Here is a 23,437-nt window from a genome sequence, read left to right as displayed (position 1 = left end):
GTGTGATGGGTTAAATTTGCTTTGGCTTTTGAACGAGATTGGCTTTGGAACAGCCAATTCCTGCAATTTTGGGTTTAGCTAAAGGAATTATGGGCTTATTTTAGACTTTTTTTTTCTTATCTCATTGCTTTGTTGCTATGGTAACCTTCCACATCCCCCAAATTGCCCCTTCGTCTGGCTGATGTGTGGTCCTTTTTCTTTTCTTCAACAAGGCTGGTGCTCATGCAGAGCTCGTCGAGTTGTTTCTCTTCTCTTTCCTTCTTCTTTTTGTTTGTTGGAGAAAGGAGAAGGCTGGAGACCAGACGATCGAAAATTGATTTGCTCACAGATGTGAGAGCATGTAAGATGTGTGAGTCGAGTCTGAGTGGTTCGGGCTTTTGACTGTCACATTTATCTTTGCCCTCCTGAAGTGTGGTTTTCTCAACAATACATTTGCTATCCAAGAAGACACTTCCCGGTTTTATCTCAACACAGAGGCTACTATTAAAGTCATAAATGCCATTTGTGACACAGAATATAAATGCCCTTATCTGAAAAACGTAAAAAGCCAGTTTCAAAAAGGGGAAGTACGTTCTCTGCCACTTCCTCTCATTTGTGATTATCTTCCCTTTCGACCCTGTGACATGTTATTTTCTTTTAAGATTTAGTGCTGTCAGACTTGTACGCTGATAGACTTCACAACGGGCTGTATTCAGATAGAGTAGGCTACGTCCAACCCTCCATTTCTTACATCGCTGTTTGACAGTTTGTGGAGTTGACACGGAACTCAATTCAGCTGAAGACACTCTGTTGAGTCACTCTCAAGAGTGCCGAAGGTAAGCTTAGTCTGAAAGACTTTTTGTTTATGACCTTGTTTGAAAGTAACTGTCAACCTCAGGAAAAGGAAGCCACACACATAACGCACAAGAAAAGAAAAGTTTCACTCTCCAGATCCAGGAAACAGCAGTTTGACACGCTCCAGGTCATGTCTGGTTTGTCGTAGTGTGTTACAGCAAAGTAAAACACTACGACATGGAGGTACAGTCCTGCAAATTTGTGGGGCATCTACATATCTGTTGAGCAGGCTACTAACAAAGAGAAATTAAACTAAACCACTTCCTTTTTTCCAGTTTGACAAGTTTTCAACTTGTTCACTTGTATTTTTAGAACCTTCAGTCGTAAAAAAACACTTACAAATCCAACAATAGATATGCAGTGTAGTTGAGCTAAGTACAAGACAGATCTTTGAACTTGAAAAGCAGAAATTTGGAGGTACACTTTCATGCAACAGAAAGCTGCCTAGCAGTGCCATCGTTGTAACTCCCTATGCAGCACTTGAAATCTGAGGAGACTTGCTGAGCCCCTTGAGAGAGAGATAAACTTTATTCCAAACATGATGATGGGAAATGTATTTCTTTATTCTTCCGTGGTTCATATTCCAGCTCTTCTTCTCTGCAGGTTTTGTTGAGGAGAAGCAATGGAAGCTGCTGTCTTTCAGTATCACAAAGAGGATGACACTGTGGATGTTGAATCTTTTCAGGGTATGTGTTCATTCTGTAAACTGAGACTGAACATTATGACGGTGTATTTATCAGTCACTCATGATTTGTATGGTAAATTTAGGTTGACATAAGTCTATCTTAATGCAGTATTCCCACCTACAAATGTACATTGATTGTTGTGTCTAAACTAGCAGAAATAGGAGAATTTCATATTAAAAAGACTGAACTTTTGGATTTGCCCACTTAATGTTGGATTGATCACACTGCTGAAGTCTCAAATCAGCTCCTGGGCCTACTGTATCCTTGAAAGGACAATTCCAGTAGTTTTGCATGTTTTAGGTCACGGTATTTACCTTGATTTACACAACCTTTACATCCCAGTTAATCATATTGCAAACCACTCTTTTGCATTTTAGACCTTTAAACATCTCTTTAAACAAGTTTTCCCCCAATCGTGAGCATCTACAGCATGTGTTTTAATTAATTTCCCTTTGATATGAAAATTCATTAGCAGACGTTACTTGTGTAATCCCTCACAATTAACATCAAAGTCGGCATCCTTCACCTTTTTGCTCTTTTTTTCCTCAAATGTCAAGTTACTGTATCAGTTGCTGTGGTGAAAATGTAAGCCAACAGTTGCCTATTTCCACATTCAGCAGACACGGAGCATCATAATCATTCATTTAGAGTTTCGTTTTTGGGGAATGTAAATCCAACATTCACCCTCTTTTGAACTACGGTCTTGTTTTCACCACCTGAGGGAATTGTCTGTCTCTTTAGCTGCTAAATGTCTCTGTTGAGAGCATTGATAGTGGATGAAAATAGTAAAGTTGTTTACTATTAAACCAAAACCATATGCTGAAAGAAACTAAAATTCTTTGTTCTTTAGTCAATATAGTATTAGATTAGTCTATATCCTTCACGTTCCACTTCCGGCATTGCTCCGGTGCTGCAGGAATTTCTGCTGGATGCATGTTTTTTCTGTTTACTTCCGATTTCTTTGTGTTGGATTTTTTATATTTGGTGGATGTATGAGGACTATGGTTAACTGCTCCTCAGATCTCTGCAGGGTAAATTGAGACAGCAAGCTAGACTATCTGTACAATCTGAATTTTCTCTCGCACGACTATTTTTGCAGCGGCTCTGTGCAGCGTTTAGCACCGTCCATAATGATTCTGATTGGTTTAAAGAAATGCCATTAAACCACAGCATGTTTTCCTCCCATCCCCGACTGCTATAGCATTAGTAGCCAGAGGGTCTGGCAAAGTGAGACTTATATTATATTGACCAAACATAATGCAGACTAAATGTTTAGTGTGATTTATGACACAACTGAAGTAAGTTCCAGGACTTTTGCTAATTGCTTTTCATACAGTATGGTTTTAATGAAAACCATTGGCTGCCTGAAACAGCGTGAAAAATACATCCAAAATGCATATAAGGCATGCATTCAAATAAGGATTTGTGTGTATATTGTAGTTAAGGAGAAAACACAGAGGGGTTGGCTTTTGATAATCAAAATATTCAGCCTGCCAGAAATGATAAAAGAGCTGTCAATCACAGAATTGTGAAATGTTAAAGGCTGTAAAATAAGAAACAATACTATTTCACCAATGCAGTTTGTTTATATACACAGGAGAGAAGCAGAAGCTTATTCAGCCGGCGTCTTTAAAAGACCCCAAATTTGAAAAGCTAAAGGAGGTAAGAAATGAATTCCTGTTATCTACATATAAAGCTCTGTCTGAATCGCTGTATTATATTAAAGATTTATACTAATTACTGTAACATCAAACCCCATCCTGCTGCACAGGGAGTGTGTTCTGAGTGGGCTGGAGATGAATGCTACATAGGAAATACATTACAGAGCCTGCATGTATATGTGTGGAGCGAAGAGCATGAATAATATCTGATCCAGAGAGAGAGGTGAAAGGATCGGTGAAATTTTAATGAACATAATTATCAGAGGTGATGGGAGACAGAACAGTGTCACACCAAGGAATTGTTGGCAGAGTCTGCTTGATCTGACTTGGCAAAAGATGGCAGCAATGAATGAAAAAAAAAAAAAAAACTCAATTAACATGTCTAATAAAGTTGGGCGGATAAAACACATGAATTAATCAGTTATTTTAGGGAGCGTAATTTGTATTTGTCATCATTTCAATCTACTTCAAGATTGTATTATCTGGAAATCTGAAAATCAATAAAGAGAATAACAAAAAACAAGGTTTCGTGCTGTTTTTCATTTGGCACTTTTGAAACAGAAAAATGTATGCAAGAAGATGAAAGTTTTTGTTGATCAGACTGTGATTAATTGTGTTTTGGTAGGCACTGGTTTGTTGGATCAATAGCACTTTGAAACCGGATCACATAGTTGTTCAGAGTCTGGAGGAGGATCTGTACGACGGGCTGGTGCTTCATCACCTGCTGTGTGAGTGAATGCCAGTTGTGCAATTGTGCTGTCATATATCATTGCCCTACTTCCACTTAATCACAATCTAAATTTAAAGATGAAAACTAACAAATGTTTCCCATGTTGTTCACCTAAAAGCATGTCATTTATAATATCTCAAACGCAGTCCTTGCCGAGAAAATAATAATAATAATAATAATTTCTACAGCCAGGTTGGCCGGTGTGCACTTGTCTGTAGAGGATATGGCACTAACCAGCCCTGCTCAGATCCGCAAGCTGGGAGTGATCCTGGAGGAGTTGGACAAGAGACTGAGCCTGCAGGACAGCAGCCAGATCAAGTGGAACGTCAAACGTGAGTCATGCAGCTGGCTGGGCTTCAACAACAAAACAACAAGAGAACAAATGTTCTGTTCTGGCAATGACATGGAATTGCGACGGGATTTGGTACTAGCTTAAGTGTGCCATGTTAGCTTACACCAACTGTGAGGGATTTTGGTGGAGATTAACATGATGGGGTTCTGTTTTTTATCACCTGTCAGTGGATTATTGTGGTGCTGGGTTAGCGAAGCAAGTGAAGGCTTCAAAAATAATTCAAATGGTACATAAACAACTGAACGCCTAACTGTCAAATTTAAATGTTTGCAGTCTCCATTTCTCATCTGAACTTTTCCTTTATTAATCATATAGTATTGAAAGGAAGAAAAATGGCTTAAAAGGACCAAAGTCTTATTTGGTTTTGAATGATCGCAGTGAGCACTAACCGCTGACAAAAACATTGCATTTCCTGCAACTGCTTCACAATAAAAGCCAACCCGTGTTTCACCAGTTGAATGATTTTAATGTGTAGCAGCAGCAAGAGGAAATAATAACTTAATAATTTAATACAGCTCTGAAACATTTGTAGGAGAGTGAACAGTGAACAATGAAGCTAATAAAAATAGGCGACTGCATATGTAATTGAATTGTCTGAAACTACTGCAAAGAGGTACTGTAAGTTTAGAATGAAAACATACAGAAAATGGCTATTGCTTAAAAAATGCAGACCATATACAATATCCAACCATAACAGCAGGATTATAACGTTTTCAGTAGTATTTACATTTCAGTTAGGTGTTAATTTATTGATGATGATGATTTTTTGCTGTTATTCTGGGAGTGTGTGAGTTCGGTCATCAGTTTTCTATGTCTGTGTCTGTGTGTGTGTGTGTGTGTGTGTGTGTGTGTGTGTGTGTGTGTGTGTGTGTGTGTGTGTGTGTGTGTATTTTGTTATCTGCTGTTCGCCTGTCAGTCATCCACAACAAAGACCTTCTGGCCACTACTCATCTGCTGGTTGCCATGGTGAGATCTTTCCAGCCTGAACTGGGTTTGCCACCAAACGTGAAAGTTGAAGTTATAGTTTTGGAAGTGAGTTTCAGCTCAAGCTTTAGCACTTTTTTCTGCACCATTCTTAGTATTAAACACACCTTGTGGAAGTGCTGCTCAATTTGGGCTATCTTTCCATGCAGGTGAGCAGAGGTGGAATCAAATCAGATGAACAGACAGAGGTCCTGACAGAGGAAAGGTGAGCAGATTTCTATCCAGTGGGATTCTGTGGATGTGAGAAAAACACCTCATATTTTCTCGTTTTTTTCAACAGGGATGCAGGTTCAGACTCTCTCAACAAGATTGAAAGTGAGTAAAGATCTGTCAAGGGTTGAGCAGATTTGACATTTTAAATGTAATTGAAGCAGCATTACAGCTTACGATTGATATAAACACATTTTTCTGACTCTGCGTCACCCAGTGGAAGATCCAATCGATCAACTGATGAAGCTTGATGGTCACAAGGTCAACATGGTGAAGAAGGTATAACAAGGAAAGCTTGAATGTTGAGGCAGACTGGCAGTGAGAGAGTATGTTGTGGTGTAACAATAGGAAATAAATAAGTATACTTTGTTTGTGGCCTTAACTGAACCTAACATATAAACAGGGTACATATATAATTATACTTTATATACGTGTATATATTTATATTAATCTGCTGAGTTTTGTTTTGAATAATCGATTACTCATTTTGTTTATACGTCAAGATTATAGTAAATCCTTCTCCTTACAATTTCCTAAAGCCCAAATGGATGCCATCATAATGCTTTTTTTTTGACGAACAGTCTCAAACCCAAAGAGTGTTTTCAATGATTAATTGATTATTAAAATAGTTTCCATTTAATTTACTAAATGTGTCATCTCTAATTTTAACTAGGGCTGCTAATAATGATTATCATCAAACAATTTTTTTCATAATTATTTGAACGTCTGATTCACCATTTAGTAGTTCAAATGTGAAAACATTTTAATGCATTGTCATTATAATAATATTGATTACTGTTGCTTTAAAAAAAAAGTACAATTATTACTTTCAGACCAAATGTCTGCGTTTCTAGCTGTTCCTAGTTTTGACTTAATGATATCCAACAATGAAGGTACAATGTTTGGGGAAAACTAATGAGGGCTCATAATCCTTCCAGGTTCAAGTTTTGATGAAGAATGAAGCATGTTTAATACCCTCTATGTCACCTAAATGAGACCAACGTGTATTTCAAACTGTCTAACTTTTTCCATTTTCAGGCTATCTTACACTTTGTCAACCAGAATATGTCGACCATGGGTCTGGAGGTTGCTGATATGGACAAACAGGTATAAAAAAACAACAACAGCTGAACACAGTTTTGGAACACTTACCGTAGAGCCTTTTCTGTAAAAATAAATAAGTAAATAAAAGATTGTATCAGCGTCATTGTACGGGCTTCAATGTATAGTGTATTTTCTGTCTAGTTTGCTGACGGTGTGATTCTACTGCTGCTGCTCGGACAGCTGGAAGGCTTCTTCATCCCGCTCTATGACTTCCACCTGACACCTGTCAGTCCCTCTGAGATGGTACAGTATGGATTCTTAGTGGACTTTTTAGTATCATCATCATCATTATACTGCTTAAATGTTCACAGGTTATCTGGGTTTCATTTGCAACTTATATATATATATATTATTATACATATATATATATATATAATTTAAAAAACGGTCAAAAGAGAAATTTCCAATATCAATTAAAATTAATTTCATTTTTGTGAAAATTGACTACACTGACTACATTATTCTAATTCAAACATGCTATACTGTAAGATCATAAAGTGTTTATTTCTATTCCAAAAGAGCATAGTGAATAATGAGCTACAACACTGAAACCTGATCCAAAAAGCATGCCTATTGCAATATTAGATATGATCAAATTAATAAAATATCAATAAAAATACATTCATAATTACTATTCTGTCGAATATAATGATATATTTGACCTAACTTTACTTGAATCAATAGGAGGAGTCTATGAAACAGTTATGACCCTTTTATCACAGATATGAAGAGTTTATGAATTACGTACTATATAAAAGTCACTCTTTACACTCCATATTATATGTGACATTTGATACCTTTAAAACTAAAAAAAAAACTTCTGGCTGTAAACACATTACGTATCAGCCAGATTCACTATACATAATGGTAGATTTTTTCTCACACTGCAATGTGTTTATTATATCTGTACGATGACTTATCATAAGTAGTTTTTAAGTAGTTTTGTACTTTTTGAATGCAAGACTATTACCAGCAACATAGTTTTTTCTGCACTGTGGTATTGACCCTTTTACATAAGTAAAAGATCGGAATACTTCTACTGCCTAATAGATAGTTGGTTATACTTTATAATACAAATAACTATAGCAACTATAAAATATCACCACATATATATATACCCACTAATTTACTAGTAGGTACATTTTACAACAGAATTACACATATCGTTTGCCCCATGTTGGCTGAATCCTACAGCGGCCCGGGTTCGATCCTGCGGCCCTTTGCTGGGTGTCAACCCCAATCTCTCTCCCCCTTTCATGTCCACCCACTGTCATTTTAACAAAGGGAAAAGTCCCAAAAACTAATCTTAAAAATATTTACATATATATTTATATTACTAATTTCAATGAAAATGTGGTGACTGGATTTTGTGTTTGACTTTTCTTTTTTTCTCTGACCTCTAGCTCCACAATGTGACCTTGGCCTTGGACCTCCTTAAAGACGCAGGCCTTCAAGTGGCCAGCGTGGATCCACAAGGTCAGGAGATAACACACACAGACTGCTCACACCATTCACAGATAAGAGATTTTACTCAAATTAAAATGCCATGCACACAGGGTGAAAAAAACAAAAACAGAAATGCCTGCGGGTAAAATGATTGCAACAGAAAAACACCACAGCTCCAAGACAGCAATGTCAAACTAATTCAGATGATATTAACTATCAAAAGCATTTATCTGTGTGACGGGGAAACGCCAAAATTAGTTTGTAAATCAGTGAAGGACAGGGGGATCGCCCCGGTAGTTTGAGTAAATCTTCACTGCTTGGTGGAGTGTGGATTTGACACTGTTTTGGAGGGGAAAATGGAATTGCTTGTGGAATATAAATGAGTGGGACTCGTGTCTCCATGAGTATCACTGCAGATGATTGGCTCATTCCGGGGTCATAATCCTTCATTTAGAGAGGAGGAGCAAGGGAGGCGGTCTCAAGGGGAAAATGTCACTCCGTGCCTGTTGATTCCCAGGGATTCAACCTCACAACTGTGGCTAGGCCTAAAATATCAGATTTTTGGTTTACATGCGTGGTAGTTGTTGTTTTTCCCTAACGGAAGGCACCCTCTTAAAAATTCATATAAATCAATACAAGTATAAAATGTACAACAGTGTGTGTCTGGAAGAATATATGTTATCTGTATTCATGAGCACTGCTACTGAATGCCACCCAGTTATCAGACTGATCTCAGAAATGTATTATGATTGTATCTGTGCACTGTGTTTGTCAGTTTCAACTTGCAACAGTCAGTAATTATGAGTTCATGATTCGTGGCATAAACTCATGAGTGGGAGCATTCCATAAATCGTACATCATGGAAAGTTTCTCTTTGCTATAAAAAGGTGAGAGTATGGTATGCTGTCGTTTGTAAATTTGGGGAATCAAAGGTTATTTCAAAGAAAATGTCTCTTGACAAGTAGTCATGCTATTTGTCAACGACTGATTCAACCAAAACAAGAATCTAAATCTTTCAACATGACCATACCCCGATACACAACGCAAGGTCCATAAAGAAACGTTTTTTTTCTCCAGTTTATTGTGGAAGAGCTTAACTAACCTGCACAGAGCCCTGAACTCTAACCCCAGATATACGGAGCATAGAAACTGAACGCCGCTTCCTCCTTTTTTGTTTTGGTTCTGGGGATGGCAAGCAGACCTGTCCCTGATGACCTTAGAGGCCTCTGTGGTTCATGATTCACTAGTAGATCTGACAGACAGTTTGGCCTTAAACCATTTAGTAATTTATAAACCAGCAGAAGAATTTTTAAATGTATTCTTTGGGGCACAGGGAGCCAGGGTAAAGACTTCAGCGTTGGACTGATGTGATCAGCTTTCCTTGTGTTAGTGAGGACGCGAGCAGCAGCGTTCTGAACCAGCTGCAGTTGTCGGATAAATTTTTTAGGGAGACCTGTAAGGACCCCGTTAAAGTAGTCTAGTCTACTGAAGATAAAGGCGTGGATACATTTTTCCAGATCTTGTGGACACACAAGTTCTTTAACCCTTAATATGTCTTTAAGGTGGTAAAAGGCTGACTTTGTCATTGCCTCAATGTGGCTACTAAAATTCAGGTCAGAGTCCATAATTATCAATATTTCTGCCTTTGTCTGTTGCTTTTAACATTATTGTTTGAAGCTGGGCGCTGGTTCTTAGTCGTTCCTCTTTTGCTCCAAAAACAATCACCTCAGTTTTTCCTTCATTCAATTTAATGAAGTTGTGGCACATCCATTCATTAATTTGTTCAATGCATCTAGCCAGTTTTTGTATCGGACTGTAGTCTCCATGTGATAGCGTTATGTCGATTTGTGTGTCATCAACATAACTATGATAATTTATATTATTATTTTTCATAATATGAGCATATGGAATCATATAGATATTAAATAGAAGAGGCCCTAGGACAGAGCCTTGAGGAAGAGTGAAATAGAGTGACAGTGACTCAGAAAATAACTAACTTATCCAAGTGTGTGAATTAATCAATAGCAAAAGGATCTACAGCACTTCACTTCCCTGCAGATCCATTATTGAAAAGATGCTCTGTATACTCTCTGAGCTTGAATCACAATCACTAAAACTTCTCCACAATATTGCCAGGCAGCCTGTAATTGTGAAGTAAAACCTCAACATGATAACTGTTAATGTAAGTACCAGCACAATTAATCTAAGCCAAGAGCAAGTGGCTAATTTAATTTATTTTTAGTGTCTTTTTAATTACCGTCATAATTGCTCTGATGGAAGGAGGATTCCCAGCAGTGAGAGTCTAAAACAGGAGCTCACTGCGTGCATTAATTAGGTTATCCAGTGGTGGAGTTGATCTTATTGTCACATTTATTCAGTACGTGCATCTCACAACAGAGTACAATTTTGTTGGGATCCCATCTCACCAAGGAAATATTGATTAAATGTTCATCTAATGTTTAGTTTTTTGCCCTCCTGATCTATGACCTGTTAGGATGGATTGTGAGAATAATTATTGGCTAATGTTGGTAAAAAGATCCTTGTGTTTTTACTGCCTCACTGGCTTGGTATATGCTGATGGTCCAATATAAATACACCCTAAATGTCCCCTGTGTGGCAGATATAGTCTCTCAGGACAACATTGCCACGTTGAAGGTCCTGTACGCCCTGTTCAAGAAGCACAAAGGGAAATGAGAGAGTGACTCAACAACCAGGGAGCTGAAGAAAAGTGGAGCTTTGACCAACTTGTGGTTTCTTCTGTCTCTAAACTGTGGAAAAGAGTGCTCATTATTTAAATGGTGAAGTAAGACTAATTAGACACATTGCTGATGCTCTCAAGCTAATTTAAAAATAGTTCAAGAAGCTAAAGTAGCTTTAACAAGTTATTCATAAACAACATCAGTGTCTAAGGCTCCGGTCTGAGCCTCATTTATGACAACACTTTGAGTGAAATCATCACGTCACAACAATAACCACTTTCATACTTCTTATTCATTTCACCCAGTTTTCATCCAGATCTGTTCCTCGACATTCAGGAAGTCAATTTATTTGTTTCCACCAAGGTGATGGAAAATTCCCATTTTATTTCTCCTGACATTTCAAAAAGGTTGTACAAAATGTGCTTGGGAGTCAGATAGAAACATACTGTATAGCAAGAGATAGACAGATAGAAAGAGACATTTAGATGTGTGTTGCTCTTGTTTTTGTCGTGTAAATTGGCAATTTCTGTTTGCAGCTAAAGTATTATAAAGTTTAAAAAAAAGGCTTCTCTTCTATTTTCCAAGTATATTTGTTTGTTGAAAATTAATGAACACAGCTGCAATAAAATGCTCTCTTTTTCAAATTCAAATGGTACGGTCATTTCATAGTCATGTGTACCATCCACTCACATCATGCTTGCTTGTCGTCTTTAAGATTAGGTGATCTTTAAAAATATTTGGCACTAAATCTTTCTGCATATTGCCTCCTCCTGTATTTACTTTAATTGTATGTGAATGTTTGTTGAAATGTATGTTCATGTTCATCAAATATGTATTTCAGGGTCAGTCAGAAGGGTTTTTGAGCTCACCAACAGTCTGTATCAAGCATGCTTATATATATTTCAGAGCATAAAACATGTGTTGCAATAAGTGGTTAAAACATTGGTGATAGTGTCCTACTCTTGACTGAAAGGAAGTGAATGGGCTCTTTGTGCAGAGAAAACTGAGCATTCTAGTAGAATCTGTAAATTACATGGATTAAATCTTCATAAATATATACAAAAAACCTAGTGTATGCTTTATATTGTGTTATATAGTGTTTGCTTTTCTGTATAGCAGGTCACAGTCTTGCTTCAGATATAATTGTCAGCAGCTTTGCTGATATGCTAAATCCCTGTTTACTGTAAATTACAATTCTATTATTGTACTTATCTTGTATTTCTTGTCCAGTATCCTGTGAATATGTGCATTTTAAAATTGCAAACCTGATTCAATCGAGGCACAGATGTGAAATGTTCCGAATATTGAAACAATCAATACTTAATGTGGTATGTGCAAACGTGTGTGGCTTTGGCCATGCATTTCTAGTGATCTTTAAGACACAACGTGAGTTAAAGTCAAGGGAGATTAATGTCTTTTAGCCACTGTATACACATCAGCAAAAAGGTCACAGCTTAGTCTGTCATCAGTGTCTAATCCATTAGAACAAACAAGGATAAATTATAGTATAAACGTTTGAGGGATTAAACCGGTTCTGCTCCTTCAACAAAACCTTTTCTTCCAATAGGACACCACAACACCATTGACTCTTCAACATGGTAAGACGTTTACTGTCCAGAAATAGCATATGCCTTTTAAGCAAGAGCTGAGAATCTTATAGAAATCACTTAATACATTTGTTAATGCTGCTGTGGTTATATGTTACTGCTAGTGACCAGACCAAAGGATTTCTCATAAACTGACTTTAATTTATACCATGTTTTATTTTTTTTTGAGAAAACAAATGATGTCCCTTGCAATACTGGAGCCCATCCAAAATGTTGACAGAAAACATGAGTCATATCTGCCTAACTTGTCACACTGAACAGATGCATCTCTCTGTGGATGAAAAGTGAAGCAGAGCTAACAAAGCAGCACCACTCTGAGTATTCAGCTGTTGTATTGTACGTAAACATCAGTTATCACACAGGTGACAGTATCACGGGACTGTTAAATCTAAAGAACCATGACACTTAACACTACTGTTGTAATTAATCCAAACAGCTCATCTGAGATGTGTAAATGGCAGTCAAATGTATCTGTGTAGCACACTTACACACTTAACACAACAAAGACACAAGATAAATAATTACAAAAAGGATATAAAGGTTTAAAGTTGATCAACAGCTTAGTATTCATTGACGCACGCAACGTTTGATGAGTCCAGAGTGGACACGGCTTTATTTTAAAACTCGCTATGATCCATATTTCTGTTTTAACAATGGTTAAAATGATTATATGTAATGTGAAAGGGGGCCACAAAGGTTTATCACCCACAGCTCTACAGTGCTTTATAGCATCTTTTTAGTGTCATTGGCCATGTTCCCATCATTTTATCAGCATTTAAAGCTGCACAGCTGTCAGGAAACAACAAAATTAAAAAAATACTTCATCAAATGCACAAAAACGTTGAAATGCTTCGATTAAAGGTGCACTATGAATTCCTGCATGGTTTCATTGCGATTTCATTTTTGTCTCAAATCGTAGGCATTGAGCTTTGATCCTCTAGCTGTCTCCCTCCTGAATAAAGACCTGGCATTCTCTGTTTCCATGGTGAAAACAGTGATGTGCTGGATGAGCTCAATCAAGGGTCAGTGACTGGTGAAAGGTCAAAGGTCACCTCCTCTGTTGGTTTGGGTGAACCAGTGGGACCTTTAGAGAATACAACCCATGCAGTTACAGTACAGGACTGTTCAGAGCACCAGTGAAAGAAGTCTACAACGTCAAACTATTTCACGGCTTCTCTGCTCATAATGGGTCTTGCATTAGTGTGAAAATTAAAAAGCATTTTGTGCGTGCCGCAACACTAAAGAATAATTATGTGTGTCGATTATATTTCGAATGCACTCATTGTAGGTAGTAGGTGATAAGGTTTGTTTGAAAACCGCAGGAAAGAAATCAACATTCAGTAATTCCAATATCTATGATTAGATCTCTTGTGGTTTTGTATGTGTATTTACAAATAATGTATTCTCTTGGTGTAAGAAAGTAACATTTATAATCAGGTTTTATGTATTTTATTTAATTATGAGTGAGTTATATCAAAAGCTTATACTCTACCAAGAAGTCCATGTTTAACAATAAACAAATACCTTAATTTCAACTCAAGATCCCAAATGTAATGATAGAATATAATTTAAAATAAAATATTTAAGAGTCTTCTCATTCATGCCATCTGTGACATGATCTCATAAAGAAGTTACAACCGGGTTCTGTCAATGTTAAAAATTATGCATTGGTGACATTCGAATTATGCCCAAAAAAACACAGCCCGTTATTTTTCTCCCAAGAGTGAGCTTGTTATCTTGCCGAAAATAAATTATACTTAATATTCACACTTCCTCCTTTGGTGCTGTGAACCAGGAGGATATAGTAAATAATAAATGTAATAAAGAGTGATTCTGTTTACCCTAATTTCTTAACACTATAAACTACTGACCACAAGATGACTACTGATCAGTCGTTGCTGGCTTGTTGTTTTGACGGCTCATCGCAAACCAGATCTCTTGTAGAAACAACGTCTCGGGATCCCCCAGTCGGAGCTGGTTATTGTGGCTGGGGAAAGGGAAGTTTGGGGACCCCTGCTGGAGCTGCTGCCCCCGCGACCCGATACTGGATAAGCGGATGAGGATGGATGGATGGAAGTTTGTTCATGTGCTATTACGGTTTACCTTATTCTCTGTAACACAGCATTTTGTCAATAAAAAACATGCAATCAATCACTCAATCTAACCACACCTACACAGTCCTGCAAGAGGTCCAATCAACCAGATTAACTGAAAACACCTGTGTGGGTGTTCAGGGCCTGCTCACTCTTTTGCGGAATTAATTTAGCTAACCTTTACTGTAGCTGTAACCACCTTTAGGTCTATTGCAAATAGGCTATAGCAATTCATAAGAAAGCTAGCGGTACCAACTGCTTTATTAGCCTATGTAACTTTAGGACGTATTTATGGACTAGCTAGGCTACTAAACACGTTTTTGGGTTCCCAAATGTTGAAGGACACACCATTTTAAATACTTGTTGTCCGGACGTTGGTCACCTAGGGGCCACCTCTCATATTCCTCCTCTAAACGCCAATTTCAACCGGGAGTTCTCGATAACTGCCACCATTTTCGCCAATTCTTCCCACTTTGACATGCCAATATCACTTCACTAAGGTAGGCTAAGCTACGTTTTTTTTATTAGCTGTTAGCTGCTTGTGCTGACATGAACAAGATGCTCGCTGTGTTGAGTTGATATTTGTGTGCTTGGGGTTATCAATAAGACTAGCTGTTTTATTTGTCTTTACCATCCACTTGATATTTTATTTGCTGATTGTTTTCTGTGCTTTTAATGCCGCTATTAATTTATTGGAAGTGTTGGTATTGGTATTAATTGTAAAGTAAATTCTTAACTCAGTGACACTATTTTCTTTTGCTTGGTGTTTGGCACTTAGGCCTACATGTTGATGTTTTCATGCTTTTGATTTACATGGTGGTGAAACTGAACAAGTGTCTGAGTAGCCTATTATTAATTCTAAGAGCAGAATTGTGTGCGTTACTCCTCGTTGCTGGCTTGTTGTTTTGAGGGCTCATTGCAAACCAGATCTCTTGTAGAAAATAATATTGTATATTGGCTTTGGGGCTGTAAGCATGACTGCACACAGCCCATTCACATAATTATATTTCTGTAATATTGGCATCATGGGGAGCTCAGTATGGGTTTTGTATCATTTTCTCCACACATTTAATATTCATCTGAGCATCACATAAATTTGTACATAGAGCAATGGGTTTAAGTGACAGCTTGCTTTACTATTCTTCATATCAACAAATCAATTATATCATAACTGTTGAGCTTCAGTTTCATTGTGTCATTACTTCTATATTAAGTTGCACTCATGGCTTATACAGCATTGTTTTTGTGAGTATAATATGCCTAAGAATTATCTGCTGCAGATGGATTGTGGTGATTGTGATACATTCCTTCCAGTTTTGGGGGAATTAGGTTTATTGTCAAAAATGTCAAATATTAGTTGTGTAGATTTGTATTTACATACTAAATCTGTTCCATGTGAGCTGACTGAGCTTGAATTTAACAACAACTACAATAACATTTTTCACAATATATCAATGACTACAGCCTGTGAAAATGTGAACTAATATGATACTAAGAAATATATATAAACCTCCATAGGGGGTCAGAGTTGACCATTGAAAGAAGTGTATTCTTAGTTTTTCTGTGTTAGACAATTACAACAAAAATCACTTTGATATCATTCGACATTTTAGCCAATACCATACATCCGTGTTGCACCATCCTGTTTTGTTCTTATGTTTTTTAGTATCAATTAGCCTAGGTGTGGTCCACCAGAGCAGTATTACTTGAGCACTCATAATGGCTAAATGAACGTCATGAAACGGTAATATTAATATCTAGGCATACTTTAGATGGATCTTGATGTGGTATCTATGCCACAGAAGATCCGGGTTGAGCAGACAGGGCATCGGAAATACTAGGACTAATGGAGTTTTAATAGATAAATGTTGGCAGGATGTATCTCAGGCCTCCTAATAACAGCATGATATGGAAATCCAGTCAATGGTTTTTAAATGGTGAGGGATGGCAGCACTTGGTTTTATCCGTCTTGGTTACTGGCACACTGGAAGAAGGAGGATACAGATGGAATAGTGAGGAAGCAGTTTGATAAGCAGAACCTAGGGAGGATGATCCACAGAGGTGAATGGAGGTTGGGGATAAAAGTACAGTTGATGTTGGAGCTTATTGGAAAGCTCAAAGTGGCCTTGATAACGTGGTAGCAAACTTCATGGTTGCTGCGGGCCTTTGACGCAAGCGAGCAGCCAGAGGTGGCTGATTTGAAGCAAGGCGGTCTGACGCAGTCTGTCGCTGTCATAGTTTTTGCTTTCACCTCTTTGCTTTAATAATGTTCCTATGAGGACCAGTTTTGAATATGGGTTCGTCAGTTTGGGAGGGTCACTGCTTTGATGTTGGATGAATTATATTACGATGTCTTGATTGGCCAACAAAGTTCATTCAGAGGCTTATATAGTCCCAAAACTCAATAAAGGCAATAATGTCAACATAAAGTCGAGTCAAAAGCACTAGTGAAAAAACATCAATAACATGAGAATTTGTATTTATATATTTATCTAATCAGTTGGTTTAAAAGTTGTTGTTTTTTTACCTCAGATCACTAAAAGCTAGAAAGGCAGTTTATTGTTGTGTTGGGGGCAACAATTCCATAATTAAAGCTGCAAGGAAAGGGTCCTCTCCCCTCACAGCAGGTCGGGTGTATTGGCAGGATACCGGTTGCCTGTAACACTTTCTCTGTTTACTATGTTGCGCTAGAGAACAAACACTAATAATACGTTATGTTGCTGTGTATGATGTGTAGACCACACTGTAAAAATGTCATGTTAATAAGATGTTTGTCCCATAAAGCTGACTTCCTGCTGCCAATAGGTGGCGCTATGAGCATGACCCAATATAGGTGTGTTTATGTCTCCAGGTCTGGACTTTTATGATGTATGTGAAGTTTCAGGCAGATTGGACATTGTAAAGTAAAGTTACAACAGCTGCCTGTGTTATGACATTGTAAAAGACTTGAGATGCTGCTGACCCAAATTTTTTGAAGGATCTGTTAAATCTTCTAGGGGGAGTTTCAAAAGGTTCCATACATGTAAAAATGGCGTGTTGTAACCTATGACATCACAATTCTAGCTATCCAAAATTCCTTAGCAGTTGGCGGATTATACCAACCAAAAATGAGAAAAATCCGATATGGAGCTTGTAATGATCACAGATTCTGCTGTGGCCGCCAACTTTGGTGAGTTTTAGAGTTTAAAAAGAGCGCCAAAAATGCAGTCAGATTAAAATTAATTGTGGGCGCTATAGATCCACCATGCCACGACCAAGCCCAAATGAGATATCAAATCGAAGGATTTACTAGTTTTAACATGACTGCAGCATTTTGACAGTTTTTGTTGTTAGTAAAAATCCCAACTAACGTACGATATCAACAGATTTTAAAAAGAAGTTCCCCAAAAATATATTTCTAAGTACCAAGTTGTGGTTAAATAAAATAAAATACTAGGGCTAATTTGTTATCCTGCAGTACAAAAACATATGCAGCTCTTAGATTAGAAAAAATGGAAATGGGGTGAGGAAAATAGAAATTAGATAAATGATTAAATGTGTGCCGATACCTCCCTAAATAGGAGAACTAAAGAGCTAAAATAATAAGCTGGTAAAAGACAAATTTAAGGGTAAAATAAAGTTTTATTGTATTTTTATTAAATTATTGCTAGACAAAATCTACTAGTTATCTCTAGGCAATTTCTAATGGGGTTGGGCGACGTCTACGTAATATGACTATGTCCACAGGGAAATATCTCAACATACAGAAGCTATATTCACCCCCGTTAATAAAAGGATGTTTGTAATTTTATATGTTATCAATCGTAACGTAACATTCTATTGCCAGAAATAAGTGTGTTCCATAGACTGTAAAAATAAGAGGCAATACGCAATTACAACTATCCAAACTACTGATTTAGGACCGTCCACCTGCAGTTGCACTGGCAAAATCAATCTTTGCGTAGTTGATAAATCTCAATGTCCTATTTATTTTTAATTTTTTTAAGCATGCAAAAAATGCCATTAGCGCCACTGCAAACCTGCGGCCCAGTGTTGATGTCGACTGGGGGGATTGGGGGGTCTCTGTCGTGACATCGCAATGGCTGTTGACTATGACATCATCCATCGGACCAACCCTTATTTCTAACCAACCTTTCCACTCCAATTTAAGAAATGAAAAGTGTGTATGATATTCAGTTTTATTTTAGAATTCTCTAATTACCTTTTCCTAACTTTTGTATCGGGTCTCCATGGGGGCTTGGTTTTAAAACTTAATGGAATCACTTTTTACCATAGAGCACCTGACAGAGAGATTAAACACACTGGAAAAGATAAAACTTTATTTCTCCCTGTCTTGACAATACAAAGTCAACAAGTGCAATAACAATCCAAAACGGTACTGATCATTCTATCTAGTAGTAAATACATAGACAGAACGTGGTGCACATCATCATTACTACCACACCCCAACAGTGAGGTATCAACCACTACAAAGCTCCTGTGTACAGGTGGGTATTCAACTGTAAGGCAACTGTTACTATGACAACCTGGAAAAACTGAAACGGATGTGTGCTCGCTTCATCCCATCCTTTTTTTTTCATTATTTATTTAGGAAGAGGGTTGAGCTGATACGATTTACAGTACCACACCACATCAGGCCAGAGTCAAGACTGTTTTTCTTTTTTTCAAACAAGAAAACAGAAAACATCACAAGACCAAGTTGTAACATTTTAAGGAATACGGGATATAATTCATTTTGACCCTGCTACTTGTCAGAGGCAAAAATACATTCCCCCCCCCCCCCCCTCTGTGTGTGAGTTTTAATCTATAAGTGATAAGAACATACCTCCTCTGCCTTATTACAGCTCAGAACACGCAGAGCCCTGAAAAGTGACATGTTCTCTAACATATCAGATTTTTCTCACTTACCCAGCATTAGGGACTTAAATCCCCTTTGTGCTGCTGCACCTGTTAAACACGTCTCCCTGTTTGCTGCTGCTGTTCACATACAATCAGGAGGCAGCTGCAGAAAGAAAGCAAGATAATTTAATTTAGAACAACTGCTGATCCTTGGGCCAATTATTTCACTTGGACAAATCCTATTTCTCTGCCCCTGAAAACATGAGCCTGCTAGGGCACAGTCATAATTGAACTTTAGCCATTGTAAGTGGGAATCAACTTGCTCTATCAACTCAATAAATGTGAATATTATTGCTGATAACTGAGGATGACGCCAGCAGGCTCCACTTACAGCACACAACCAGAGTTCTGTACAAAGGGTCCACTTAAACTTCATGAAACAGAAAAGGACAAATGGCGAGACCCCAAGTCTCCGGGCTGACATTAACATAGCCAGCTCAGAACGATTAATGGTATCTATTCTGTACACAGACTGGCTTGGCAGCTGCCAGAGTATCCGTTGCAGATGCACAATTGGGACCAACACCTCTCTCCTAATGTACCTATCGTCTGTCCACCTGGTCTTCACATGCTCTCACTAATACACAGTCTGGCACCATCAGCTGCTTTGTCTGTTCTCGCGTTTTATGGATTAGAATGAATTTATCTCAGTAGTTAATTCCAATTCATGCTCGGAGTACTAACTTTTTCTTCAAATGTAATGATTGTAAAGTTGAAACAATATGTCAGTGTATCTATCAGTCCAACTACCTATCTATTTGGTTGATCAATTTATTGTTTAGCCCTTGTGTTGTCTTCCCGTCAAAATTGAGAAATCAACACTTTTGTTGACGCTTTTATCAATGTTTTTTACTTTTTCTTACGCTGTTGTCTCTTTTTTTACGCTTTTTTTCAATATTTGTCATTTATTTTGCCATTTTCAACACTATGGAACACTTACTTTATTAACTTCAGTTTTACAGTTATTTTTGGAATGTAATAAACCTCATTTTTAAGAAATGATACCTAATGTTTGAGTTAGAAAAGCAGAAATTAGATATTATTCTAAATAGACTAAAATTAAAGGAATGTATGTTGATGGATAATCACAGACTAGAATAAGTCAACTTTTACTCAATTCTATTTCAAAACCACTTCAATTGTTTTCTCCAAATGCTACAAAATTAAATAAGACAACCCAAAATTCATGAAAGCAGAGATTTGGACTTGACAAATAGCGTTGTGTGGAATCAATTATCAATCAATTTGAAGTTATTTTGGGTAGTGAAAAATAACATTAATATAGGAAAACGGGTCAATTGACCCAAGGACAACATGGGGGTAAGTATTCTTTTCAAGGAAAAATGGCAAACACTTCTTAAATGTGAGGATATGCTGCTTTTTTTGTCTACTGTGATAGTTAATTGGACTGTTGAACTGTATGTCTAGATGATTGCAATTACATACTTGACATATTTTTAAGGTTTTACTGATTTCACAAATGTCAGGAATTTATTATGATACATTATCAATAGTATAATAGTATAACTGAGAATCCCTGAAAGCTCTGCGCTACACCTCAATGATTACCCAGTGCTGCTTTGGTTGGCGCCTCTGACTTTTACGTGACATGTCTTCCTTCTGGTTAAGCTACTGTACATTATTGCTGACAGTGAAGGAGTTTTAATGTTGTTGTTTTTTTACTTTTTCTTATGGCTAAACACTTACAATTGTCTATTACCAATGTGGGATATAGAGGGCTCCTTGTAAAGGAACCAAATGGATATTCATTTGCATCATATTGCTAATGGAGCTGTGTTTCAGGCAGATCCGGTAATGAGGAAGGGCAAATAAGTCAATGGATGAGGTTACCGAGGCAACTGTCTCACACAGACTAAAAAGTAATGGTCTCAAATGGGCTTGTAGGCTCATGCAATATACAAATGTTCAACTTAGCATGAACCTGTTTGCTGTTGTGAACGATTCCCTGATCCTCATTAATGTTTCGGGTGAATAACTTATTGAGAGTCACGATCCCCCTTTTCTCACCATAACTAAACCAAAAGAGGAATCTTGATGACTTAATGTTAAACCTTCAGATCTACAGCAGTTTATCATTATGGCGTTGTGTCCTTGTTAGACACGTTGCAATATAGAGAAGTCACTTTTGCAGAAAGGAGACCTACAACATTTCATACAAGGTATTGTTTTTCAACATGGCTGCAAAGACATTTTGATCTGGTTTTCAAAACAAAAAACATTCTACTCTAAGTGAGATGCTCAGCATCAACCTAAGCTGTTACATGTTCCGATTGTTAACCACTCATATATTTCTCTGACTAATTCACATAAATAAATCACCAAATAGATAACTGTGTAACTGCTACTGAACACCAACAGACACAGCAATGTAATAAACATTTTTTATATTTAGAAAGATGAACTTCTTTTTTTTAAACCGGCAAGCCTCCTTGCTTGCGAGTACAGTTTATCGAGTTCAGCTCGGATCTGTTAGGGATCCTTCAGGCCTAGGCCACCATTTCAGGGGATCACTGAACCACCTGTAGTTGGATGTGTTGCTCCTCTGCCGTGGCAGCAGCAGTAGTAAGGTCCTCTTTGTCTCTTGGCAGTCTTTGTTCAGCTGAGTTTTTAAACGCCACATCAGTCTGCTCCTGTTACTCCAAGGGTGTTTTGTGCTCATTAGAAAGGGGCAGTAGTCACTTCTAACTACTAGAGTGGGACTAGCCCACCACTGGTGGTTGTGTCTGTGGTCCGGAGAGATGGCATCTGTGGGACATCTCTTCTGTACCACGTAAGGAAACAAGGTGTTGCTACTCTTCAGTTTTCCAATCGGTGCATCATTCTGTCCAGAGAGAAATACAGAAATTGAGCATGAATGTTCATTCTTGACAACAAAAGTTTTATCACAAGGTCCACCTTAGTTTTTCTAAGCTTTAAACCACATCTTGTGGCTGCTCTCAGCAGATGTTGCCCACTTGTTACTTGGGACAGCTATCATTAAGGTTTCTTAAAGGATGGTCTGAATGCTGTGACAGGTTCTGGTTCTCCTTTTGGTCCTATTTCCTAGGCTCATTCGAGATTAGCCAGATCTGCGCAGAATCGATCACCGGCGATTGCCATCCGGGCATGTCAGTTAGATTAGTGTCCGACTTTATTACGACTTACTCTGACGTCATGCATATGTAGGCAATGATAACCTCAACATATCAAGGCGGTCGCAGCTCTGAGACGCAGGCAGCGCAGTTGCTTTTCACCGAATGCAAGACCCAGACGGACCCAGAGCATGCTGGGAAACGCTGGCCTCTCAGCTGATTTAACAGCTGAATTGACTCAAAATGATGACATTTTACACAAACTTTTGTTGTTTTTGAATCAGAGGGATTTTAACTGCTGTTTTCCGATTTAAAGGCTTATTCTGTTAGAACAAATGTTGTGTGCCTGATAGTGACGATAAGAAATCACAGGGACTAAATGCGTTCAGATCACGTATCCTCCACAGTCTGTTGTGTATTAGCATTAGCAACAGATCACATGCAGAGAATTTTGACAGCTACTCTTTCTTAATGGTAACAAGTAGAGACTGTGTACAAGCCGATATGTGTCTAAAAACCTTTTATCAAATTGGAATCAGACCACAGTGTTTCTGTCATATCCTGTTCAGCCTGAAGGCTGCTGAAAACGGCTGTAAACTGTCGGATTTGAGAGCAGATTTTTGTCACCGCCCCCGTCTGCCGCAGTTAATCTCGAACGAGCCCCTTGTTTTCATTACGTCAGTTAAATGGACAAGCCACTTAATGAACACTGGAAATGGAAAAGCGGCCAAAATGGGTTTCCTCAAGAAGGTGGCTGGCGTCTCCCTTGGAGATAGGGTGAGAAGCTCAGTCATCCGAGAGGAGCTCGGAGTAGTGCCGCTGCTCCTTTGCGTCAAAAGGAGCCAGTTGAGTTGGTTCAGGCATCTGGTAGTGATGCCTCCCTGGCGCCTCCCTAGGGAGGTGTTCCAGGCACGCCCAGCTGGGAGGAGGCCTCGGGGAAGACCCAGGACTAGGTGTAGGGATTATATATATATATATATACAGTGGGTACGGAAAGTATTCAGACCCCTTTAAATTTTTCACTCTTTGTTTCATTGCAG

General features: G+C 38.0%; 2 protein-coding genes and 1 long non-coding RNA gene across 8 annotated transcripts in view; 2 read left to right on the top strand and 1 right to left on the bottom strand.

The window, feature by feature from the left end:
- Positions 1–565: 565 nt before the first annotated feature.
- On the top strand, positions 566–12,810 carry parvg (parvin, gamma). Of its 6 annotated transcripts, none has more exons than XM_034879481.1 (14): positions 566–815; positions 1,438–1,520; positions 3,118–3,182; positions 3,807–3,909; positions 4,100–4,243; positions 5,180–5,295; positions 5,397–5,452; positions 5,528–5,562; positions 5,675–5,736; positions 6,496–6,564; positions 6,703–6,804; positions 7,965–8,037; positions 12,274–12,304; positions 12,575–12,810. In XM_034879481.1, coding segments are annotated over exons 2-14 (921 nt in total). In that variant the 5' UTR covers positions 566–815; positions 1,438–1,456; the 3' UTR covers positions 12,576–12,810. The 6 variants fall into 6 exon arrangements, with proteins under 6 accessions (XP_034735372.1, XP_034735371.1, XP_034735366.1 ...); XM_034879476.1 differs by lacking the exons at positions 12,274–12,304; positions 12,575–12,810 and adding exons at positions 907–961; positions 10,628–10,977 and having other exon boundaries at positions 583–815; XM_034879480.1 differs by having other exon boundaries at positions 12,274–12,810.
- Positions 12,811–14,789: 1,979 nt separating this feature from the next.
- Positions 14,790–23,437, top strand: part of LOC117949202 — an 83,811-nt gene continuing 75,163 nt past the window's right edge. The window contains exon 1 of the long non-coding RNA XR_004657648.1: positions 14,790–14,906. This is a non-coding gene — a long non-coding RNA (uncharacterized LOC117949202). The remainder of the gene's footprint in view (positions 14,907–23,437) is intronic.
- The window catches only part of shisal1b (shisa like 1b), a 36,071-nt gene continuing 33,264 nt past the window's right edge, over positions 20,631–23,437 (bottom strand). Inside the window, exon 5 of the mRNA XM_034879267.1 lies at positions 20,631–22,147. Within this exon, the coding sequence (XP_034735158.1) occupies position 22,147 (1 nt within the window). The 3' untranslated portion in view covers positions 20,631–22,146. The remainder of the gene's footprint in view (positions 22,148–23,437) is intronic.

This window comes from Etheostoma cragini, chromosome 8 (assembly GCF_013103735.1).
Source record: "Etheostoma cragini isolate CJK2018 chromosome 8, CSU_Ecrag_1.0, whole genome shotgun sequence".
NCBI lineage: Eukaryota > Metazoa > Chordata > Actinopteri > Perciformes > Percidae > Etheostoma > Etheostoma cragini.
This window is presented reverse-complemented; position numbering and strand designations above follow the sequence as displayed.